The sequence below is a fragment of the Vicugna pacos genome, chromosome 5, assembly GCF_048564905.1.
Source record: "Vicugna pacos chromosome 5, VicPac4, whole genome shotgun sequence".
NCBI classification, from domain to species: domain Eukaryota; kingdom Metazoa; phylum Chordata; class Mammalia; order Artiodactyla; family Camelidae; genus Vicugna; species Vicugna pacos.
Genome location: NC_132991.1, coordinates 83,821,243 through 83,841,309, shown reverse-complemented (window position 1 = coordinate 83,841,309; position 20,067 = coordinate 83,821,243). Strand labels below are relative to the sequence as shown.

Sequence of the window (20,067 nt, the reverse complement as noted above, 5' to 3'; positions counted from 1 at the left end):
ATGATCTTACTTATACGTGGAACCTAAAAACATCAAACTCATAGAAGCAGCCAGTAGAACAGTGGTTACCAGAACTGTGGAGGTGGCAGACATGGGAAGATGTTGGTCAGGGGGTACAAATTTGCATTTACGTAGGATGAATAAGTCTAGAGATCTAGTGTTATAACATGACTGTGGTTAATACTATAGTGAATACCAGAAATTTGCTTACAGTGTATTTCAGGTGCTGTCATCACACACAAAAACTGGTAACTGTGTGAGGAGATGATATGTTAATTAGTTTGACTGTAGTAATCACTTCACTGTGTATCTGCATATCGAATCAGCATGTTGCACTCCTTAAATATAATTTTTTGGGGGAGGGAAGATAATTAGGTTTTGTTTATTTTTTAATGGAGGTACTGGGGACTGAACCCGGGACTTTGTGCATGCTAGGCATGCACTCTACCCCTGAGCTATACCCTCCCCCTAAATATATATAATTTTTATTCAAAAAATTAGGTTATGGTCCCCTTCTAGCTTTCTCACTTTTCCCCCTTGCTTCATCCTCCTTTCTTTACCTTCTCTCCTTTGTTTCTATATTATCATTATGCTTCTACAGTTGTGATATGGAGCCGGAGTATAATTTTTTTTTCCTTCCCCAGATGGTAGGGGGATCAGAAGTGTAGTTTTTAAAGTAAACCTGTCTACTGCTTTTAACATTTTTTTGGCTTGTGAAGGAAGAATTTAATATTTTCTCAAAAGAGTTATATTCCTCCGTGATATATTTTTCTCCGTACAAGCAGTTTGTGGCTCATAAAAGGAATTAAAGAAAGAACTTATCTCTCCTCTACAATATAAATAAGCTATGTTTGCAGTGTATGCATTTCTTTGTTCTCTGATGAGTTAAATGTAATTTGTCAGATGAGATAGTTTGCATGCCGATAATTTTCATCTGTTCCGAATTAAAATCCTTTGTAAAGCCTGCTGCTGAATTTCAGTGTCTTTGGTAGCATGATCTGTTGACCAAATTCTGTTTTTTTTTTTCCTATCCTTTGTTTGTTCTAGATACATTTCATATTGCTCTTCAGTCGGCAAGGGAAATTACGGCTGCAGAAATGGTACACTACTCTCCCTGACAAGGAAAGGAAAAAGATCACCCGGGAAATCGTTCAGATTATTCTCTCCCGTGGTCAGAGGACAAGCAGTTTTGTTGACTGGAAGGAGCTAAAGCTTGTTTATAAAAGGTGTGAGTAACTTTATGAGAACTGAATCTCCCGTTATTGCTTTGGTTTATTCAACCCTGCACATTGTAGATTGCAACACCAACTCCATCGTTTACTGAAACCTTGGAAGGCTGGAGCCCAAGTGTTTGTACCCATAGACTAAACAGAAGAGAAATCTCATTTGTTAAAAAGGCTTTCCGTGTGCCAGGATGGATTCTAGGGACTTAATTTTTATGTTGATAATGCACACGTGCATTCAAGAAATATCTTAAGAGCACCTGTTATGTTCCCAGCACTGTTCTAGTGAGTGTGGCTACAGGAGTGAACAAGACACAGAACATTCCTGCTCTCATGAAGCTTATTCATCTGTTAAGTAAACAAAACATTTTCAGTTAGTAACAAGTTTTATAGGGAAAAAATGTGCAGCTTAACGGGATCCAGGGATGGGCAGCTTTTTATCGTGGTCATTATCCCTCATGTTTGCAGATGAGGAAACTGAAGCCACAGAGAGTTTAAGTAATTAGTCCGCAGCCCCGATAATTGAGTGGTGATTGGCCGAGCCAGGATTCAAGTCCAGATTTGTGTATTCTCCCTTTACTGAACCTTCTTGCCATGGCAAGACCATACTAGAAAGGGATTTAATTTATAGGTGAGGAAACTGAGGCCCTAAGAAGTAAAGTAATTTCTCCCTTAAAGACCCAGATAAATGATGCCTGTACCAGGACCAGAACACAGCCGATCTGATCCTGGATCCAACATCATACTGCAACTTTCGGAAGGAAAATACACAATAGAAAGGCTCTCGCAAGGGGTGGTTATAAAACCGGAAGGGAAAAGAGAGGTAACATCAAAGGCTATATTTAATGGAGTAAATTACCAGAAAGTGCCTGGGCGAAGCTGCTTCCACTGGGTCCAAGGTCAGAGCTTTGAGGACTCGCATCGTGAGAGATGTCAGCAGAGGCCCCTTCGAGCAATCAGCATCTCAGGGGTGGGAAGGCAAAGTCCCAGGACATACCTGCAGACAAGGAGCTTGTCCCTACTCTCTGCCTGCTGGTGTCTAAAGCTTTGGGTTCAAGTGTGATTTAAGCCATTGTGTAAAAAAATAGGCTACAGCAGTTCTCTCAACAGGTGTTTACTGGTGCTGGATAAGCAATGGTGAACAAGGCAGACTCGGCACCTGCCTTCGGGAAGCCACTGAGCCAGTGAGGGAGAGACAGGCCATGCAATACAGAATGCAGAGTCCTGGGTGCTCTGTGGATGAGGCACAGGGGGTGTGTGGCAGGGGCGTCCTGTGCAGTCAGAGGACAGAGGTTTCCTGGAGGAGACGACATCCAAGCTCAGAGCTGCAGGAAAAGTAGGAGTGAGCCACACAGATGGGGAGGAGAGGAGTATTTTAGGCAGAAGAAACACACAGGAGGGGAGGACTTGACAAGCTGAGGCTGGGAAAGACACTGCAGTACAGTTGAAGTGAAAAGCTGAGTGGGGACCATGGGCTCTGGGACCCTTGGTCAGGGGTCTGGAGGTTAGAAAGGCCAGTTCATAATCTGGGGGAGGGGGTATGAACAGGCATCCTGATTACCGTGGGCCAAGGACTCTGTCCCCTGATAACAGCTCCTCAAGATCAAGTTTTTCTGAAGACCTTTCACATAATTAACAGAAATAATCCAGTCACCACCATATTTTTATATATTCCATTTTACATTTTGGAAGGATATTGGATGCGATGAATAATGATTTCTCTCTTGGACGTGGACAGGGAGAGTCTGTGGAGAGGAAGAGGCAACTGCATACTCATGGAGAAAACCATCTATCTTCAGGGTCTGCGATGTGTCATCATATTTTACTTTCTCTTTCTTTCTTTTCAAGGTATGCTAGTTTATATTTTTGCTGTGCAGTAGAAAATCAGGACAATGAGCTCTTGACACTAGAGATTGTGCATCGTTATGTGGAGTTGCTGGACAAATACTTTGGAAATGTAAGTGGCATCCTGGTCTCCTGGAAGTAGCCAGTCTCCATCCCAGCTCTGACTTCAGTTCTGTCCTTCCACACATTCCTTCTCTCTCTCAAGTCTAAAATATGAGCTGCATTTGTGCTGAAGATCAGAAGGCAAGGCTCTCCCCCTGCCTTCTTGTAATTCTTCGTAAATGGAAGATCCGGAGCTTTCCAGAGGCAGGTGGTGTGTGTATCTTCAGACCACAGCCACACTTGACGCCTTGTTTCAATGAACTGGAATTTAATGGTGAAGAATTCCTTGATGTTTTGTCTTTGATTCCCCATTGACTGTGGTCGCTCTTCTGTTTTGACTTGCTATCCCCTCTCTGGTTTCTTTTACTAAGCGCCAAGTGTTCTTTAGTATTATTTATGCATTAAAAAAACCCCACTAGACAAATAAACAAACAAAACCAAAATCCTTTTCCTTCACATTGCTTTTCAGTCTCCATGCATTTGCCACCAAGGAACAGACTCTAATGAGGTGCCCTGATCCCCAGATCTCATTCACTCCGAGGCGGCTTACAATGTGGCTTCGTCTTTACTGCTGTGAGGTGCTCATGCGGGTCCACACCAGCGATGCCTCTCCTGTCCTCACCTGCCCTCGCCTCTCTGCAGCGCTGGACCCTTGCTCATCACAGCCCTTTCTTTCAATCTGCCCCTCTTGATGTTGCCCTGACGCTGAGCTCTGCTGATTCTCACCCTGTGTTTCTGAAGCCCTTCCTTGGTGTCCTCTCCAGCCCCCTCCTCCCCCTGCCCTCTGAGTTGCCCCCCTGTTCCTTCTTCTCTGCGTGTCTACTCGACATTCCCCCCTGGAAATCCATCACCAGGTGACTCCCCTTCACTTTGCTGACATGGTCTTCACTAAACTTCTCATGGTCTTCTCAGCTTTAACGTGACAAGAACTAAAGCTATTCTGTCTTGTGATTGAAATTATTATGTCCCAAGAGCCTTCAACGCAAAAAGATAGTTTTTCTTACATCTTTCTCCACCCTTTACTGAGTCTGCCTCTGTCAATTCAAACTGGACTAAAATTCATCTCCATCTTTCACTGTTGCCAATATAGTTTGGGATACAGGTTTGCTTTTCTTTTAAACCTCATCTCTGTCCCTTTCTTGGCCTGTTAGCTACCATCTTCCTTCCCAGGCACAGATCTCGGGTGACATTCCTCCTCAGTCACTCTCCTTCATATTAAATGAATAAAATTCAAATTTCTTAGCCTGGCATTTAGCTTCGTTCGTTCTTTCTTTTTTTTAAGTGGGGGTACTGGGGGTTGAACCCAGGACCTTGTGCCTGCTAAGCGTACACTCTACCGCTGAGCTATTACCTTCTCCCCATCCTGCATTTAAGTTTTCTAAACATTGGGCCCAGACCACTTCTCCAGCCTTCTAGCTCCTCTCTCTTTTTGTCCCTGACACAGCCAGTGCTCCAGCCACGTGGACCACACTTGTATTATCCTCCCCTTTTATGGGATTTGCTTGACCACCAAATTGCAAGTCTGTTGAGATCATGACCTGAACTTACTTGTTTTTTCATCGCTTGGAACCAGCTCGGGGCCAGATTTTAGCAAATGTTCCAGAAACATTTCATCCAGTTTACAGTCTCAACAAATGAATTGGTGGATTTGGAGTATGTTTTTTTTTCTTCTCAGTAATACTTCTCAGTGATGTTCCCTTGCTCACTGAAGATTTTTAGTAAGTGCTGTTAGGAGAATTTGCTTTCAGAAGAGTTTTCTGTGCTGTATTCTATGTGACGGAGCAGACAGCACTTGAGGTGTTGGTTAAGGTTCTGTCAGATTTGTTGCAACACTCTTCACAAGGATGAGGACCTGAAAGGTTTTTGAAATAACTTTCTCTCCTTCCCTCCCTCCCTTCCTCTCTTTGATTTTTCTTTTATTTCTTTGTAAATGATGTTATAAGACCTAAATATTACTTCAGGAATTTCAGATTGTTGGTAAGTGTATAAAAGTGGTAAGACAGCCAGACCTTTTTTCTCTTGCTTTCTCCTGGTTCGCCAAGTTTATTTTTGGTTTTTAAAGAGATTTGCGAATATATAAGGGCATGTTTTCAAACTGGAGGTTATTTAATTTTATGCTTTCTATTATTCAAATGAATTCTGACATTGGGGTACTTTCTTTGAAATAAACTGCAGGCTTCGCCTTCAATGCAAAGCCCTGAAGGAGTCCTCCTCGTGCCGGGGCCTTCCCGTAACCCGCCTTCTCCTGCTCATTTTTCCACTCTGGCTTGACCTCTCATGTCTTCTGAGGTTTATCCATCTGTACTAATGTGAATTGGGGTTGAATTTTGACCTCCATCTTATCTGACCAAATTTCAGATATTTCAGAACACGTTGCTTTGTCAAGAGAAATGGAATCACCTTCAGAATCGAAATGCATTCCTGTTTCTCTAACATTAATTTTTTATCCTATTTTGGCATACCTTTAGAAGCTCTGTCTTTGTCATGGGCCAACATTTAATTCACTAAAAAAAACTCAATGAATCTTTCATTAAGCTAAGAGCGGCTAAGAGCAATTCAAGACTCCGTGCCCAGGGGGTGTTCAGTTCTTATTAATTAACCGTGAGGAGCAAACCCAGCAATACTGATTCTCATGACATTGTCTCAGGAATAACATTGTTCTCTTTGGTTTTCTTTTCCTCCTGTGTTAATACGGAAGGTTTCCTTGAATTCTGCCCTTATATTATCCCAGAAAAAAAACCCTCTGTGCTGAGCTTCTCATAACACTAGAAAATATTCCTATAGCAGATTGCAAAATCTCTGGCTATTAATTTTTTTTCTTTTTTTTTTTTTAACACTTTTCAATTCCTAGGAGATTTACAAGGATTAACTAGTTAAATCTTTCAGCCTTCAGTAAGTAGCATTAACCCCAATTTATAGAGGTTAAGAGGCAATGCCTCAGAGTCTCCCAGAGGTAAGGGTCGGTTTGAGGACTTAGGCACTGCCACATTTTCCCATGACGGGCTGCCGTGTGAGCTTTTACTGATGCACTCAAGACAGTGTGCGTGTTGCCGAGCCAGAGATGTTTGATAGTGACGTGGGGAGCTTTGTTGTTGTCAGCAGCAGGGCGCTCTGTGTCCTGCCGGACCCTGGCATCAGCTCATTCACTCACCAGACCCCGGGTTTGCCTCATCAGAGATCTCTATTTCACAGATAACAAAAGTGGCACCCAGAACGTTTCATAGAAATATTTACTTTGCTAATCTCATGGGGGCTGTTGTGAGGATCCAAGAGATGGTGTGATTAGCAGTGCTTTATAAACTGTCAGCTGCTATGTAACTGCAGCTTGCGTTATTATTTTATATATGGTTTTATGCATTTGTTGTATGTAACTTGAATGTCTTGTATTTACTTTAGAACAAAATTCACTAAGAGCCGATCCCTTTTAGATTCTATCCAAAAGGTTTATTTATTGAAATGCCAGAAACAACCTCAATACATCATGTGTTCTGCTGCGAATCCCTCAAGCCAAATTATAGTCAAATTATAGTAAAGCACAACGCTAGGAGATCAAAGATAACGTTAAATTACTGCCGTTTCTTCCTTGTATAAGCTTTCTTCCAGAATACAGAGACACAAGGAAAAGAGAAAAAAATAAGTAGAGGGGCTCATGTGTTTATTAACACAAAAGCCATGTACTTTTGCATAATTAGATGGAGTGCAGTCATTTGAGCATCAAGGGCACATTTTTGATACACTGGGGCAGCGCCCTGAAGGTAGAATTAGAAATAGTATTTGCATAATTAGTAGCTGAAGAAACCAGCATTAGGTCTTAGGTTCTGAAATGTTTTCTTTTCTTACTCTCTTCTTAGATTAACCACTTGGGTTAGACTCAGAGAATAGAAAATAGAGTAGCATTTGGAGTTGTTACACATGAAAGAGTTGCTCGTTTGTAACGTTCTCTGTAAAGCAAGTAGAACTTGTGTATCCATTTCCCTTATGATCTGGAGGTAGTAAACTGTGTGTGTGTGTGTGTGTGTGTTGTGTCTGTCTGGCTTTGCATACCACCTTACCTTATCCCTGTCCCTTGATACTAGGTGTAGTAAAATTGCCCCATGGCTGCTGGTGAACCCTACAATCTTGGGAGTGGGTTGCTACCCAGAGAGTGGCGTGTGAGAAGTTCCCAGTGAACTTGCATTAGTATCTGTCAGGTTCACTTTGCAGGATGCTGGTTGCTGGTTTCTCCTAATGAGGTTCCTATCTGTCTTGGGTCCCTGGCCTCCACCTGCCTTGAACTCTGGGGTTCTCCAGCTCTTGCTACTATAAATCCTGACTTCCACCTCTTCTGATTTCTGGTAACAGCTTTCTGTCATACCTTCTTTGATGTGCATGGATGTTTGATCTACTGTGCTTTCTTTTTGTGTATCTGTATTGTTTAAAATTGCAAAATAATGCATATTTTTACATATCCTTCTAGAATACACAGTTTTTTTTTTAATGAAAAGTGGAATCATATTATGCATTTAATTCTGCAAGTTCCTTTTGTTCCCCTTACCAGTCTATCACAGAGCTCTTTCCATGTCTATCCATGGAAATCGACTTCATTCTTTCCAACTTCTACACAGAGTTCTCATGGCATATGAAGCCATACCCAAGATGGGGGTGTGCCATACTTTATTTAAACAATTCCATTATGGCTAGACTTTGAGTTGTTTCCAATTTTTATGATAAATGATGCTGCCATCATCCTCGTTGTTAATATATGTTATTATGCACTAGTTTGGGCATCGCATAGGAATAAATTCCTTGTGGAAAGAGATTTGTGCATTTAAGTTGGTAGATACTACAATTTGACCCTTCAAAATGGCCTATAAAATTTACAGGTTGCACCAACGGTGACTGTGAGTACCTATTTATTCATACACTTCCCGACAATGGGTATTATCTCTTCTTAATAGTCAGATGGTCATTAATTTAATTTGCATGTTTCTGATTACTAGTGAGACTGTGTATCTTATTAGATGAGTATTGGGCTGGTCCATTTCTTGCCTTGTCTATTAATTGCTCCTTGACAGCCTTTATCTGATTTTTTTATGATGTGATGTTTATCTCAGGGATTGACAAGAATTCTTTCTATATCATGGATACCGTGCTTTCCTTTCTGTTATGTATGTTGCAGATTTCATCCCCAATCCATTGCTGTACTTTTAACCTTGTTCTTAGCACCTAGCCCACACTGTACTCTGATCTCTCCACAGTTTTGCCTGGGCAGCTTGGTTTCATTGTCACTCAAATTCCTGGAATGAGGATGTTCTAGAAATAAAAGAAAAGGTTAATAAGCTGAGAACATGTCCTCTTCTGATGCCATCCTTTTTCTGATAGTTGTTCTCAAGAAGGAACCCTAAAGGTCTGGGGGAAGTCCTGGGGTATAGGATTGTGTCTCAGCGAATAGACTGTAATTTTGAATCAGTCATATATATATATGCCTCTATGTACACATGTGTCTGTATAGATAGATGGAGAGAAAAAGAGGGAGGGAGGGAGGGTAGGAGGGGAGAGGGTGAGCGAGTGAGAGAGAGAGAGAGAGAGAGAGAGAGAGAGTGTCAGACTCTCTAGGGAGAGGGGACGGAGCTTGATAATTATACAGACACACATGTTGATTTGATGCTGTTTTCTAATGAATGAAGAGACCGTAACCTTTGCAGGTGAGTTAGGTTAGTTCTTTTGTGTTGGCCATTTATTACAGTGGTATTCTATTTATTTGTTCTCATGCTTCTAGATTCAGTTGGATCTTTCAATATAAGCCATTTTCCTTGTGGCATCTACAAGTTTACTGACCTACATCCTAAATATATGGAACAATTTGTGAAAATATTGACATCCATTTTATGTAAAGTCATAGGGTTCAGTAGGATCAGAGGACTGTTGACCTGGGAAGCCATTAATCCCCAGCATCGTAAAAACAAGGCCTGCATGGTGGCTGACTCGTTCATTTATCCTGCAGACACTTACTGCCTCCTACTGTGTGCCAGGAACCAGAGATCTAAGGATGACTAAGTCAGGGTCTGAGCCGGAGCCCTCAGTACAGGGGCAGTGATGAGAAGTAGGCACGCACTCCTGCACACAAGATGGGAGAAAGAACACAGGAGGCGAGGCAGAATCCCAACGAGAGGAAAGGGCGTTTGGAGGAATCATTGTGCCCATAACTTTGGAATTTGGCCATGAAAAATGAGCTTGAGTTTTTGCCGACAGAATGAAGGAAAGGACATTTGAGGCAACATTCCAGGAATTTCTGGAATGTACAAAGGGCAAAGGCGTGAAAGAACAGGGTGAGTTTGTGGACCGTGTGGCTGTAGCTTGGGGTGAGCGCCAGCATAGGAAGCCAGGGAGCAGGACCTGGGTGGGGCTGTGAAGATCCCGGTGCGCCATGCTGAGGAATTGAAACGGTCCCAAACAGAAGACCTTACATGGAAAGGAACTGGATCAGCACTTTAGCAAAGTGTTAGGGGTCCTTGGCCCTGTGTGGGCACAGGGCCACTGCAAAGGTCACTGCAGTGGCTTAAGTGAGAGATGTCGCAGGCCTGAGTGGCAGCAGCGAAAGTGGGCAAGAGGGGGAGGGTTAGGGGTTTCTTTACAGGATGGAATCAATAGGAACTGGTGACCAAATGGACGGGGATGAGACTGGGCGGGACAGGAATGAGAGAGACGGGGAAAATAAATTGAGCTGTAGAGTGGATTAGGTGGAGCCACTAGATAGGGGTTGCATGTACTATGCAAAATAGGAACTAAAAGGGAAAAGGATATGGTTGACTTCACTCTGGGATGTGGGGACCTGGACTGAGGAATATCCAAGTGGAGATGTCTGGTTAGCAGGTGGAAATACTGGATTAGCACTGCACAGGGAGATCAGGCCCTGACGTCTAGGTTTGTTAAGCCACCTGCGTGTGACACATGCTGTAGAGAGTCAATGAGTTGTCCAGGAGGGTGCATGTGCTGCAGAGAGAAGAGGCTCTCTTGAGAAACACCAGCCTTTAAGGAGAAGGTAGGTCCCAGGAATGTAAGCATCCTGCCCCAGAGAGGTTTGTTTTGCTGACTGATGTGTCCCAAGCACTTTGTAAATACTTCTTAAACAAATGCAAGACTCGGGGGTGGGGGGGGGGGGGAGAAAAAGCATCCAAGGAGCCTGAGAAGAACCATCAGAGACGGAGGAGGGAAATGGGCCTTGAGTAGTTTTGCAAACATCAGGGAGCAAGGGAGAGGAGATGTTCAAGCAAGAGACTCAGGGAGCGTATCTGATGCTGTTGAGGGGTAGAGGTGGGACGTCCAGCTAGACCTTCAGGAGGGTGTGGACGGGGGAGTTGAGGAACGTGTGAGAAGGAAGACAGCAAGGATAGTGCCTGAGTGGCTGTGTGTGGTTGAAGCATTGGAATCGAGCCTTATCTGGATTGCGGGGAGGGCTCTTGCTCCTTGCTACAGTTAACCAAATCCATCAGACTCTGCTTTGGTCTGTGACAGTGACCGTGGTTCTCGATGTGTGGTCCCCGGACCAGCACCATTAGCATCACCTGGGAACTCCTTAGAAGTTCAAACGCGAAGACTTTACCCAGACCCACTGTATCAGGGACTCCGGAGGTGGGGCCCAGCGGTGGGTGATTTAACAGGCTTTCTCCGTGATTGGGACACACTCTGAAGTTTGGAAACCACTAGCCTGTGACATAATTTTTAACAGGCTTTCTCCATGATTGGGACACACTCTGAAGTTTGGAAACCACTAGCCTGTGACATAATTTTGAGAAGAATTAGCACAGTTGAGCTAATTTGCCTCTGAAGCGTGAGCTTCTGAGAGTTCTGAAGCTGGCAGCCAAATATACAGATCAGAGAGGAAGGGAGCGCTGCCCTCCTGCCTGCAGTGCAGTGGGGGCTCAGCTTTTATCTGTGCAGATGGGAGGATGAGCAGGGCGGCTGAGCCTCGACTGAGCCTCAAATTTCCAGTTGTGATATTAAACAGTATTATCTAAGGACGCGCTCTGCTTTAATAGAATGCCGTTTTACTTTCATTCAGGGTCTGGATTTCCCCAGTTCTACTTTTCTGGCCTTAAAATACCCTCTGATATTTTTCCCTTTGGTGTGCCACCTGGGGGTCAGTGTTGAAAAGCTTCAGACACCGGCGGATGTTTCCCCTGATACTGCAGCAAGTTTATCAAAACATTTGTTTTTGACCTGCCAGGTCTGCGAGCTGGATATTATCTTTAACTTTGAAAAGGCTTACTTTATCCTGGACGAGTTTATAATGGGTGGAGAAATCCAGGAAACATCCAAGAAATCCGCTGTCAAAGCCATCGAGGACTCTGATATGTTACAGGAGGTCAGTATCCAGTTTCTGATGCCCTGGGAGATGATGATGATGGTGATGATGTCATCAGGACAGTCTCCCACGCCCTGGGAAGAGATGGTGGTGGTGGTGATGTGTTAGCTGACACTCCCTGAGTGCTTACTCTGTGTTGGGTACAGTTTCTAAGTAACTTACATGTATTAATCTATTTAATTATCACAGCAACTCTAAGAGGTAGGTATACTGTTACCGTCATTTTAAGGATGAGTAAACTGAGGCACAGAGAGGTTTAGTGACTGCTCAACAACACACAGCCAGTAAATGTGGAATAGAGATTTTAACCCAGGCAGTTGGGCTCCAAAGTCTTTGCTCTTCATGTTTGAGCTTTTCAGTGAGCTTTTCACTGTCAAAATGGCATTAAATACTAGGTGCTATTCTTTTCAAGAATACTTACTTGGGAGGCATAAAAAGACTTTCATTAAAATGTCTGTGCTGTCCTGGGAAAGGAGAGCAGCAGTACATTGCTGTTGTGTCTGCCAGGAATACTAGAGCTTTGTTATTGAAGACGGCATTTATCATTTTAATTAAAATTTCCTACCTACCTGGAGAGGCTGTATGTGTGCTCCTGTCTGCATAAATAAATTGGGAATTTGTGGCTTGCTAACCAAGGTATGAATGGGCCCTGAAGCATCCATTTGGTCACACTTGTATGAAATACACTGGAGCTTTTCTCATAGTGCAGTCCAGCTTTGTATCGTCCCTAATAAGCAAACTTACCTACATTAGCCCCTTCATGTCCTGCCCACTTCAGCCCACTGACTTCTGCCCTCCCAAATGAGATGCTCTGACCAGCCCCTGCTCAAGTGTGCCTTTGAGGGCCTGGGTTCCATCCCAGCTCTGCCACCTCTGGGTTCTTCCCACAGCATCATTGGGTCTATCTTTTCTGTTTTCTTAAGAGCAGGTGAGAACATTCCAGAGCATTATTAAGTATCCTTAAAAATTGGTGTAAAGCCCTTCTGCGCACTGTTTGGAAATAAGAGCGTGCTTCAGCCTATACAACAACATCTTTGACGCATCTTTGAGCTGATTCCTTGCTCCTGCCCATCCCGGGAGCCAGTCCTCGGTGAACTGACCCTGGGAAAGACGCAGGGTACTGCCAAGCCTCTGTGTGTGTTCCTATTAGGAAGCTGATGCATTTCTTTCTAGAGGGCTTATCACCTCAAAAAATGCATTTAAACTTTCTGATGTTTACTTGGCTCTCTCCAAATGCCACAGGAAGGGAATTTTACAATGTACTTGAGAAATCAGTGGTTTGGAAATTCCACAGAACAACCTTTTAAAAATATGCTAGGGATTATTTATAATTCTATCCCCAGGGCCCTCACTGCGGAATCACCTTATAGGAGAAACAGACATTTAATCGGGGTCTTTAGCACTTCAGTAATGAAAGCTCCTTGAGTTGGGGCCAAGACATAGCTGGGTTATTTTGAATTGCCCCCTTTGTAGGAAATAGTTTTAAAGAACTTGCAGGGTTCCACTTAGAGCTGGGAAGCAGGTGTTGCCTGCTATTTCAAGAGAGAGGCCTTTTACAATTAAACATTTATTGGTCGTTCATGTCCCTGGTTATTAAGTGGAAGGTCTTGATAGATGGGTCTCAGGGGACCCTCCATTAGCCCCTGCATCCTCATGGTGAGCAGGCAGTATCATGACCGCCTTCTACATCTCTCACTGAATTAACAGCACCCGCCAATAGAAACAGCGTTATTACCAGCGTTCTGCTGGGCTCTGGTACTTCAGCTAAGTCAGTGAACATTGGGGGAGCTGGTTGAAAATTGACTTTGTATATGTGGTTTGCTGTGTATAGCTGGTTAGAAAAGGTTAGCACGAATAGGCACATGTAATATGATTGCATAAGGAGGAAAAAATGCTGTGGTTGTTTTTTTTTCCCCCTGTCCTTTTGACCTAAGCATGTATTGGTAGTTGCTAAAGTTTGAGGCCTTTGTGATACTGCTTTTACTTTTAGCACAACTGAAAATCAAATCTCAAAGTAGCCCTAGGACTTTCCCCTGACCCTTACTCAGTGAAAATTTTTTTTAATAAAAACACTGTCTCCATGTATTTAGTAAGAAGAGACATAATCTTAAACCTTTGTATGCTCTTAAGCTTTTTCTAAATATACTGGGGCTAGAAGTTGATGATATGGAGAGAAAGGAACAGTTTAATTGATTGGGGATGACTTTAAGAGGTACCTTATTTTGAAGGTACCTGTGGACAATGCTGCAAAAATGATTGGAAGGAAAAAGAAACTGAAAGAAGCTAGTGATCTTCAAATGCAGAGGTTGCAATTTCTGGAATCACCAGTGGGGGCGACAAACAGAAGATGGTCGGACTGCATAATAAGAAAGCAAGCTAAGAGGGGAGGGTCAAATGATACCTCATTAGGTCAAGCAATAAGATACATCATATGCGTATGTGCAGATTCATGAGAAAAGGCTAGGTGCACTCCAACACTGTCACCTTAAAAGCAAAAACCATGTTAAAACAGCTAAGCCAAACCATAACACAGTAAAAAAAAAAAAATAGTGCGTATGTGACTAAATACACAAGAAACCCTGCAGTGCTGGATGGATAACTGGAGGGGTCCCAAGGTACTCGAGTCTGCTTGTGAAAGGCCAGGGCAGAGCACTTCAAGAATGTGCCAGTCCTGTTCCAACCTTTCAAGTGACAAGCTCGAGAAAGGATCAACCTCAAATGTCATTGGCTCATGTAACCTGAGTCACAGCACAGCTCAGAAGGGGCAGCCAGTGCAGTCCTTAGCACGTTGACTTCTCCGGTGATGTGGATCAGGGCCCATAGCTAGAGGCCAGTCAGCTGTGAAGCCAGAGAATTGACAGCCCTGGGGCCTTTCTGGGTCCAGGCCCCTTCCCTGCAGGCTCATAAGGTCAAATTTGCAAAGGTAGATTATCTCAGCTGCAAACAATTCATGGCCATGTAAGGAATGTAAGAGATGTTACAGAAGTGTGTCAGGCACTTAATGAATGAACCCTTATGCTCTTGTTCTGGATTTTGCAATATTTGTCAAAAAAAAATTCGTAATGTACTCTCCTTTCTTGTCTCGTAAGTAAACTCTATACCGAATTTTGTATTCCTGTTTAAATGGTGTAAACTCTAGGTACCACGAAACAGTCATGGACCTCTGGCCAATGTGCTACCCTTGCCAAGATTAAAACATGGGCAATGTCTATACAGGACAGAGGTCTTAAGGTGGGGGCTTCTCTTGGCCAGTGCTCATTGAAGGGACATAAGAGCCTTAAAAGAAAGTGTGGATGATGGAACACGAGTTTTTTTCAGCAGAGGAAGACTGGAATTCTAAGCAGAGCTGGTGAAACCAGTTAGAAAACCTGGTTTCTAACCCTGGTATCCTTTGAGCCATCTTCCTTACCGTGGTCTTGGTCTGTTTGGCCCATGCTGGGTGATGTTTTCCCTGGCAGGTGCACGTGGATCACGTCCCCTGGGGTTCAAGCTTGAGAACAGGTTGAACATGGCTGATTGCATTGCCCGTGACTTACATGGAAGAGGTAGGGGTGTTACCTAAGGCTGCCCCCTTGAGATCCCTTATTGATTCAACCCAGGTGCCACTACGTTACACAGATATATTTGTTTATGACAGGAGGGAGTGCGAGAGAAAGTCCATCCTGTCACGCATGAGAAAGGGCTTACAACATCACTGTAACTTTCAGCTTCCCTGTAATCATGAATCTGTTCAAACATTTTTTTTTAAAGTACTAGGAAAAAATTATGGCCTTGTGGCCTGTTAGCAAACTTGGTAAGTGATGAAGAGGATGAAGAAACAGAATTTGTATACTTTGGAGGAAAGCATTTTCAAAATACGTGGAGGAAATTCTTAAGAAATGTGCTGTTTATCCGTTATGTCTTGGCAATAAGATGTTCCGTATCTGTAATGATACACGGTATACAAATACAATTCAGATTTCTCTAATACCGGTGCCTGGAGGTTGTCCTCATGACCATCTTAGCAGGCACGTTTTTCTGAAGTCAACAGTGATAGCTTGGCAGCTGTTGCTTCAGCCTTTCTCTTATCAGACATTCATTTTATGGTCAAACTTAGCTTTTTCTCTTGTTGAAAGTTATTTAATTCCGGCCATGTGGAGTGTTTACAAATCATACTCAAACGCTGAACCACCTTTCTTGAGTAGAATACAAAGATTTATGTCCATGTACACTTCCAGAAGCTTCTTTTCAATAATGGCAAAATAAATATGTAGAAGAATGAAGACGTTTACAAAGTCTGCTAAAGGATGTGGTTTAAAGTGAAATTGTTCTAATATTTGGTTCTCTTTCAGACAATGGAAGAATACATGAACAAGCCTACGTTTTAACCGTACATCTACTTGAAGACTCCACGCACGGCGGGTTGTGAATCTGTAAATACGCAATGCCTTGCATCCAGTTATTTGATAGAGCCTCCGGCACCAAGCCAGAAATAACTTAAAAGGGATTCTTGTTAACTAGGAAAAATTAATGTTGTTTAACATAGTATATTTATCATTATTACATGCCTGTATTATATTGTATATGACTACTTGGATGTTTAACTGCTTCATAACTCAATAGACTGAATATTTGTTTGCAATGTTTTAGCTCCATGTCATATTTGTGAGCTATTTTAAATAAATCTGTTGCAATATACTTGTTGCATTTGACCCTCTGCGGACAGGCTGAAACTGTATTGTAATAATCCATGATTTTGAATGTAAAGTGTATCTTGTATCCATAATAATTTTTCTAGATGTTTAACTTTTTAAATTGTATAATAATTCAAAATTATGTTAATAGTTCAGAGGACATTTTTAATACACTTCATACTGTAATTTCAGTCCAGATACAATGTATCTGATTTTAATATCCTGAATTCATTCATTTTTTTCAGGACTGGAATTAAGGAAAATAACCAAAGATAGAATAGGATATAAGTGTTTTTGATGCCTTGGAAGCTGCTATCTAGGCTGAGATTTTAATTTCACCTTCTGATTGAATATAAGGGGCATTCCAGTAAGGTGTGTTTTTTACAAACTACGTATTTATTAAGGTTTGGGGACATCTGGAGATAAAGTGTCTATGACTTCTCTTATAAAAATAGTATAGCAAAGATTAATAGCAGTAGCAGTAATAATTATTACTACTACTATTTTCATCGTCTTTTATGTTCCAAGCACTCTTCCTTGTTTGAGAAATTTTGTTTCCAGTGTTTTCATGTATATGGAATATATTTGAACACTTAGTGTTTATCAAGCTTACTTGGAGCACTTGATATTATTGCAGCCTATACAGTAGGTGCCTTTTCTCCTTTTTCCTTTCCTCATCTCCTAAGAAAATATTTGCTCTGACTGTTACCATCGTGACTATGTCTCGTTCATGCCTCCGGGAATGAAAGTTCTATGAAACCAGGCGGTGAAAGTGATCAGACGTTCTCGGGAACCAGCTCGTGCCCTTCTGTCTCGGTGCCCCGCTTTTGATGACTTACCTGTGTATTTTCAGTGTTAGTTTTGAGGTCTAGTATCACCATTGCAGGGGTTAGGGGCCCTCTAGTGTTCTTCCTAAGAGAAGAGTGTTCCTGCTGTTGGAGAATCCTCTTCGATTCATCCTGCCTGACTTATTTAGGGGAAAATGGCAAGACAAGAGTGGAAGAACATGAGGAAAAATTGACCAACTCCTCAGTATAACTGTTATTAAAAGGAAACAAGTCAAATTAGTATGTGGAGTAATTATGGGGCTTTTAATAGGCAGTATTTCCCCCAATTAATTATATAATTGTAATTAGGGCATCAGATTGAAGTTTGTCATTTTTATCGCTTTGTTTACTTTAGGTCTTTGATTTTGTGCTTTAGCTTTTTTTTTTTTTAAATAAAGCAGAATTCTTTAAAAAAACATTTTGTAAAGGTCAACTTTATGTAAGTGGATCCAAGTTTTTCTGGTTCTTTTGAAGTTTTCCAGCATTTTTGGATGAAGGTACTGACTAAACCTTATTTAGATGTATTCCACCGATTCTGGGGAGTTTCACGTTAGACGTTTGAGCTACAGACAGGGTTCCTCAGACTCCGCGTCAGCAGCACACATAGAATATGGGCATAACGATACGTCACTCTGGGGTGAATTCAAGGGATTTTGGGGACATCTTACACGGACCTTGGTGAAAATAATCATTATGTTTTCTTTATATTATATAATTGTAAAAAAACTACCAAGTGAAAGAAAAGATAATAAATATTAAATTTGTATAAAACTTCCAAATAAAAATTTTTAAAATTTTTGAATGAGGAACTTGAGTGTGTCTTTATGAATATAATTTTTTTTAATGTTAGTTATTATGCTTGAAATTGCTACCCGTAATTCCTGGTGAAGTCCCTGTAATATGGCTCTTCATTTTCTCGGCACTTACCATCAGGGAGAAACCTCATAGGCAGGTGACAGAAAATAAGAGAATTTATTGCTTTGCTCCTATTGGCTTCTTTCTCACCATTTCTACATTTTGAGAATCTGATCTCTTTACATGTATAATCATTGATCACTCTTTAAACCTACTAACTCCTTTTCTTTCATTAACAGATGTAAAGTGAACATTTCTTGTGATAAATCAAGTGACTTTTTAATTCAAACTTTTTCCCACATCAGGTCTCCTAAAATAATGACAAAACATTTTCGTCAAATAGACACACGTTGTTTTTCTACACCTGCTAATTCTTCTTTGCGAGTTGTCCTCCCTGTGAAACATCACTGACGGACTGTGTTCAGTTTACTTTTCTAAGGTTTAATCAATAAATTTATTGGTAAATGTTAATGTATTTTTTCACACGGTCCTTGCAATTTTGGATTAAGTTCAGAGGATGCTCTGAAATATACGTAAAGCAAGCCAATGGCTGTTTTTCAATAATTTGCAAAGGAAGGTCATTACATTTTTTCTTTCAGTTCTTATTTTAACTCTTGACAAACTCTTGAAAAACTCTGCCCATAGACAACGTACTATGGTATTCAATAGTGATAATCTTTTTTGTCATATAAAGCTAAAAACAGAAAGGACTCTAACAGCCAGGGCTGTATTAGATTCACCTTTAAAAATATATATATAAATATGTTTTTTTTTCTTTAATGGACGTACTGGGGACTGAACCCAGGCCACCTCCCTCACCCCCCAGAGTCACCTTCTGATAGTTATATTTAATGTGGAGTTCAGATGTACTTTTACTCTTGATAAGTTTTTGTGAATAGACTCACACATTAACTGAATCCAGGGTTTTCTCCTTGCATCTGTGCCATCAGTACATAATTTATATACTGTCTCCATCATAACTTACTTGTTTCAAAGTGCTAATTTACTCTTTGATTAGCTAGTTTTGTTTTGCTACATTACAGAATAAATAATGATCTAAGCATTTCTCTTCAGGGCTTCACAGCATAGTTCCAAACAAGGGTAGATTAATATGAGATTATGATTTAACCATTTTCTAGATTAGAATTGTTTTCGTGTCTTTGTCATGTTTTCTATCTAATAGTATTCAAAAGTGGTGCTTTTTCCTCATTCCTTTGTAAAATATCGAGCATTTTCATGGAGGCTGGTAAAGTGGGCATTTCTGCAAACACGTGTGGATTGTGTGGGCTTTTGCTGTTATTAGCATGCCCTTAGAACTTGCTTTATGAGCTACACCTGATATTGTTATAATTTATAAGAGAACTCTGCTTCTTACTTTATATTTGCGCATGTTTAAAATGTTAGTTAATCTTGTGTAAAGTGGATGTTTCAGAGAAAGATACCAGCATAATTGACTTGATAATATTTTGAAGTAAATAAGAGATTTAAGCTGAAGAAGAGGAAGAATTACGAGAACACTGGGTTCCCAGTGTGAGATAATTATACTGCTTCAGCAGTGATTTAAACTCTTTCTTATACTATTTTTTGGAGGGAGAGAAATCTGTTGAATTTGTGAAGCTGCTAGTTTTAATAAAATATTTCCACTCTGGTGGAAAGATGTCTATAAAATTTAAGACTACATAAATGTGAGGAAAAAAAGAACTAATGTACTTGTAAGGGGTTTATGGTCAAAAATTAAGTTTCAAAAAATAACTTAGATCTTTACATGTTTTAGAATGGTTACAAAAATAAATTTTAAAGTTATGATAAAAATATAACTTTGAAAATGCAGTCAAAATTGGAAGTATTGAAATATCAATTCTTATAAAATAAACTTCTAAAGATGTCTTGAAATATAAATATTACTTTCCTTTATGGAGAATTAAATAATTTTGGGGAATCTGTATTAAATGAATTGTTTAAATTATATTTTCCTATTTTCAAAAATAACCATTTTTATTTCTTGAAACAAATTTTTAATGATATTTTACCAAGTCAGAGTTTGGCTAATTGTAATATTAAAAGCCAAGCTGAAGTGATGGCTGGATGAGTGAATAAACCAAGGCACAAAATAAGAAAAATGAATAAAATCAATTACATTCTACTTAAAATACCCAATCTCACATGATAATAGCAGTAGTTGTAAAGAAAATAGTGTA

At 41.0% G+C, this 20,067-nt stretch overlaps 1 protein-coding gene across 2 annotated transcripts in view; it reads left to right on the top strand.

Moving 5' to 3' along the window:
* Positions 1-17,407, top strand: part of AP1S3 (adaptor related protein complex 1 subunit sigma 3) — a 56,329-nt gene extending 38,922 nt beyond the window's left edge. For both annotated transcript variants that reach the window (XM_072961740.1, XM_072961739.1), the window contains exons 2-5: positions 1,048-1,226; positions 3,072-3,180; positions 11,377-11,514; positions 15,846-17,407. In XM_072961740.1, the coding sequence (XP_072817841.1) occupies positions 1,048-1,226; positions 3,072-3,180; positions 11,377-11,514; positions 15,846-15,881 (462 nt within the window). In that variant the 3' untranslated portion in view covers positions 15,882-17,407. The remainder of the gene's footprint in view (positions 1-1,047; positions 1,227-3,071; positions 3,181-11,376; positions 11,515-15,845) is intronic.
* The last annotated feature ends 2,660 nt before the right edge of the window (positions 17,408-20,067 follow it).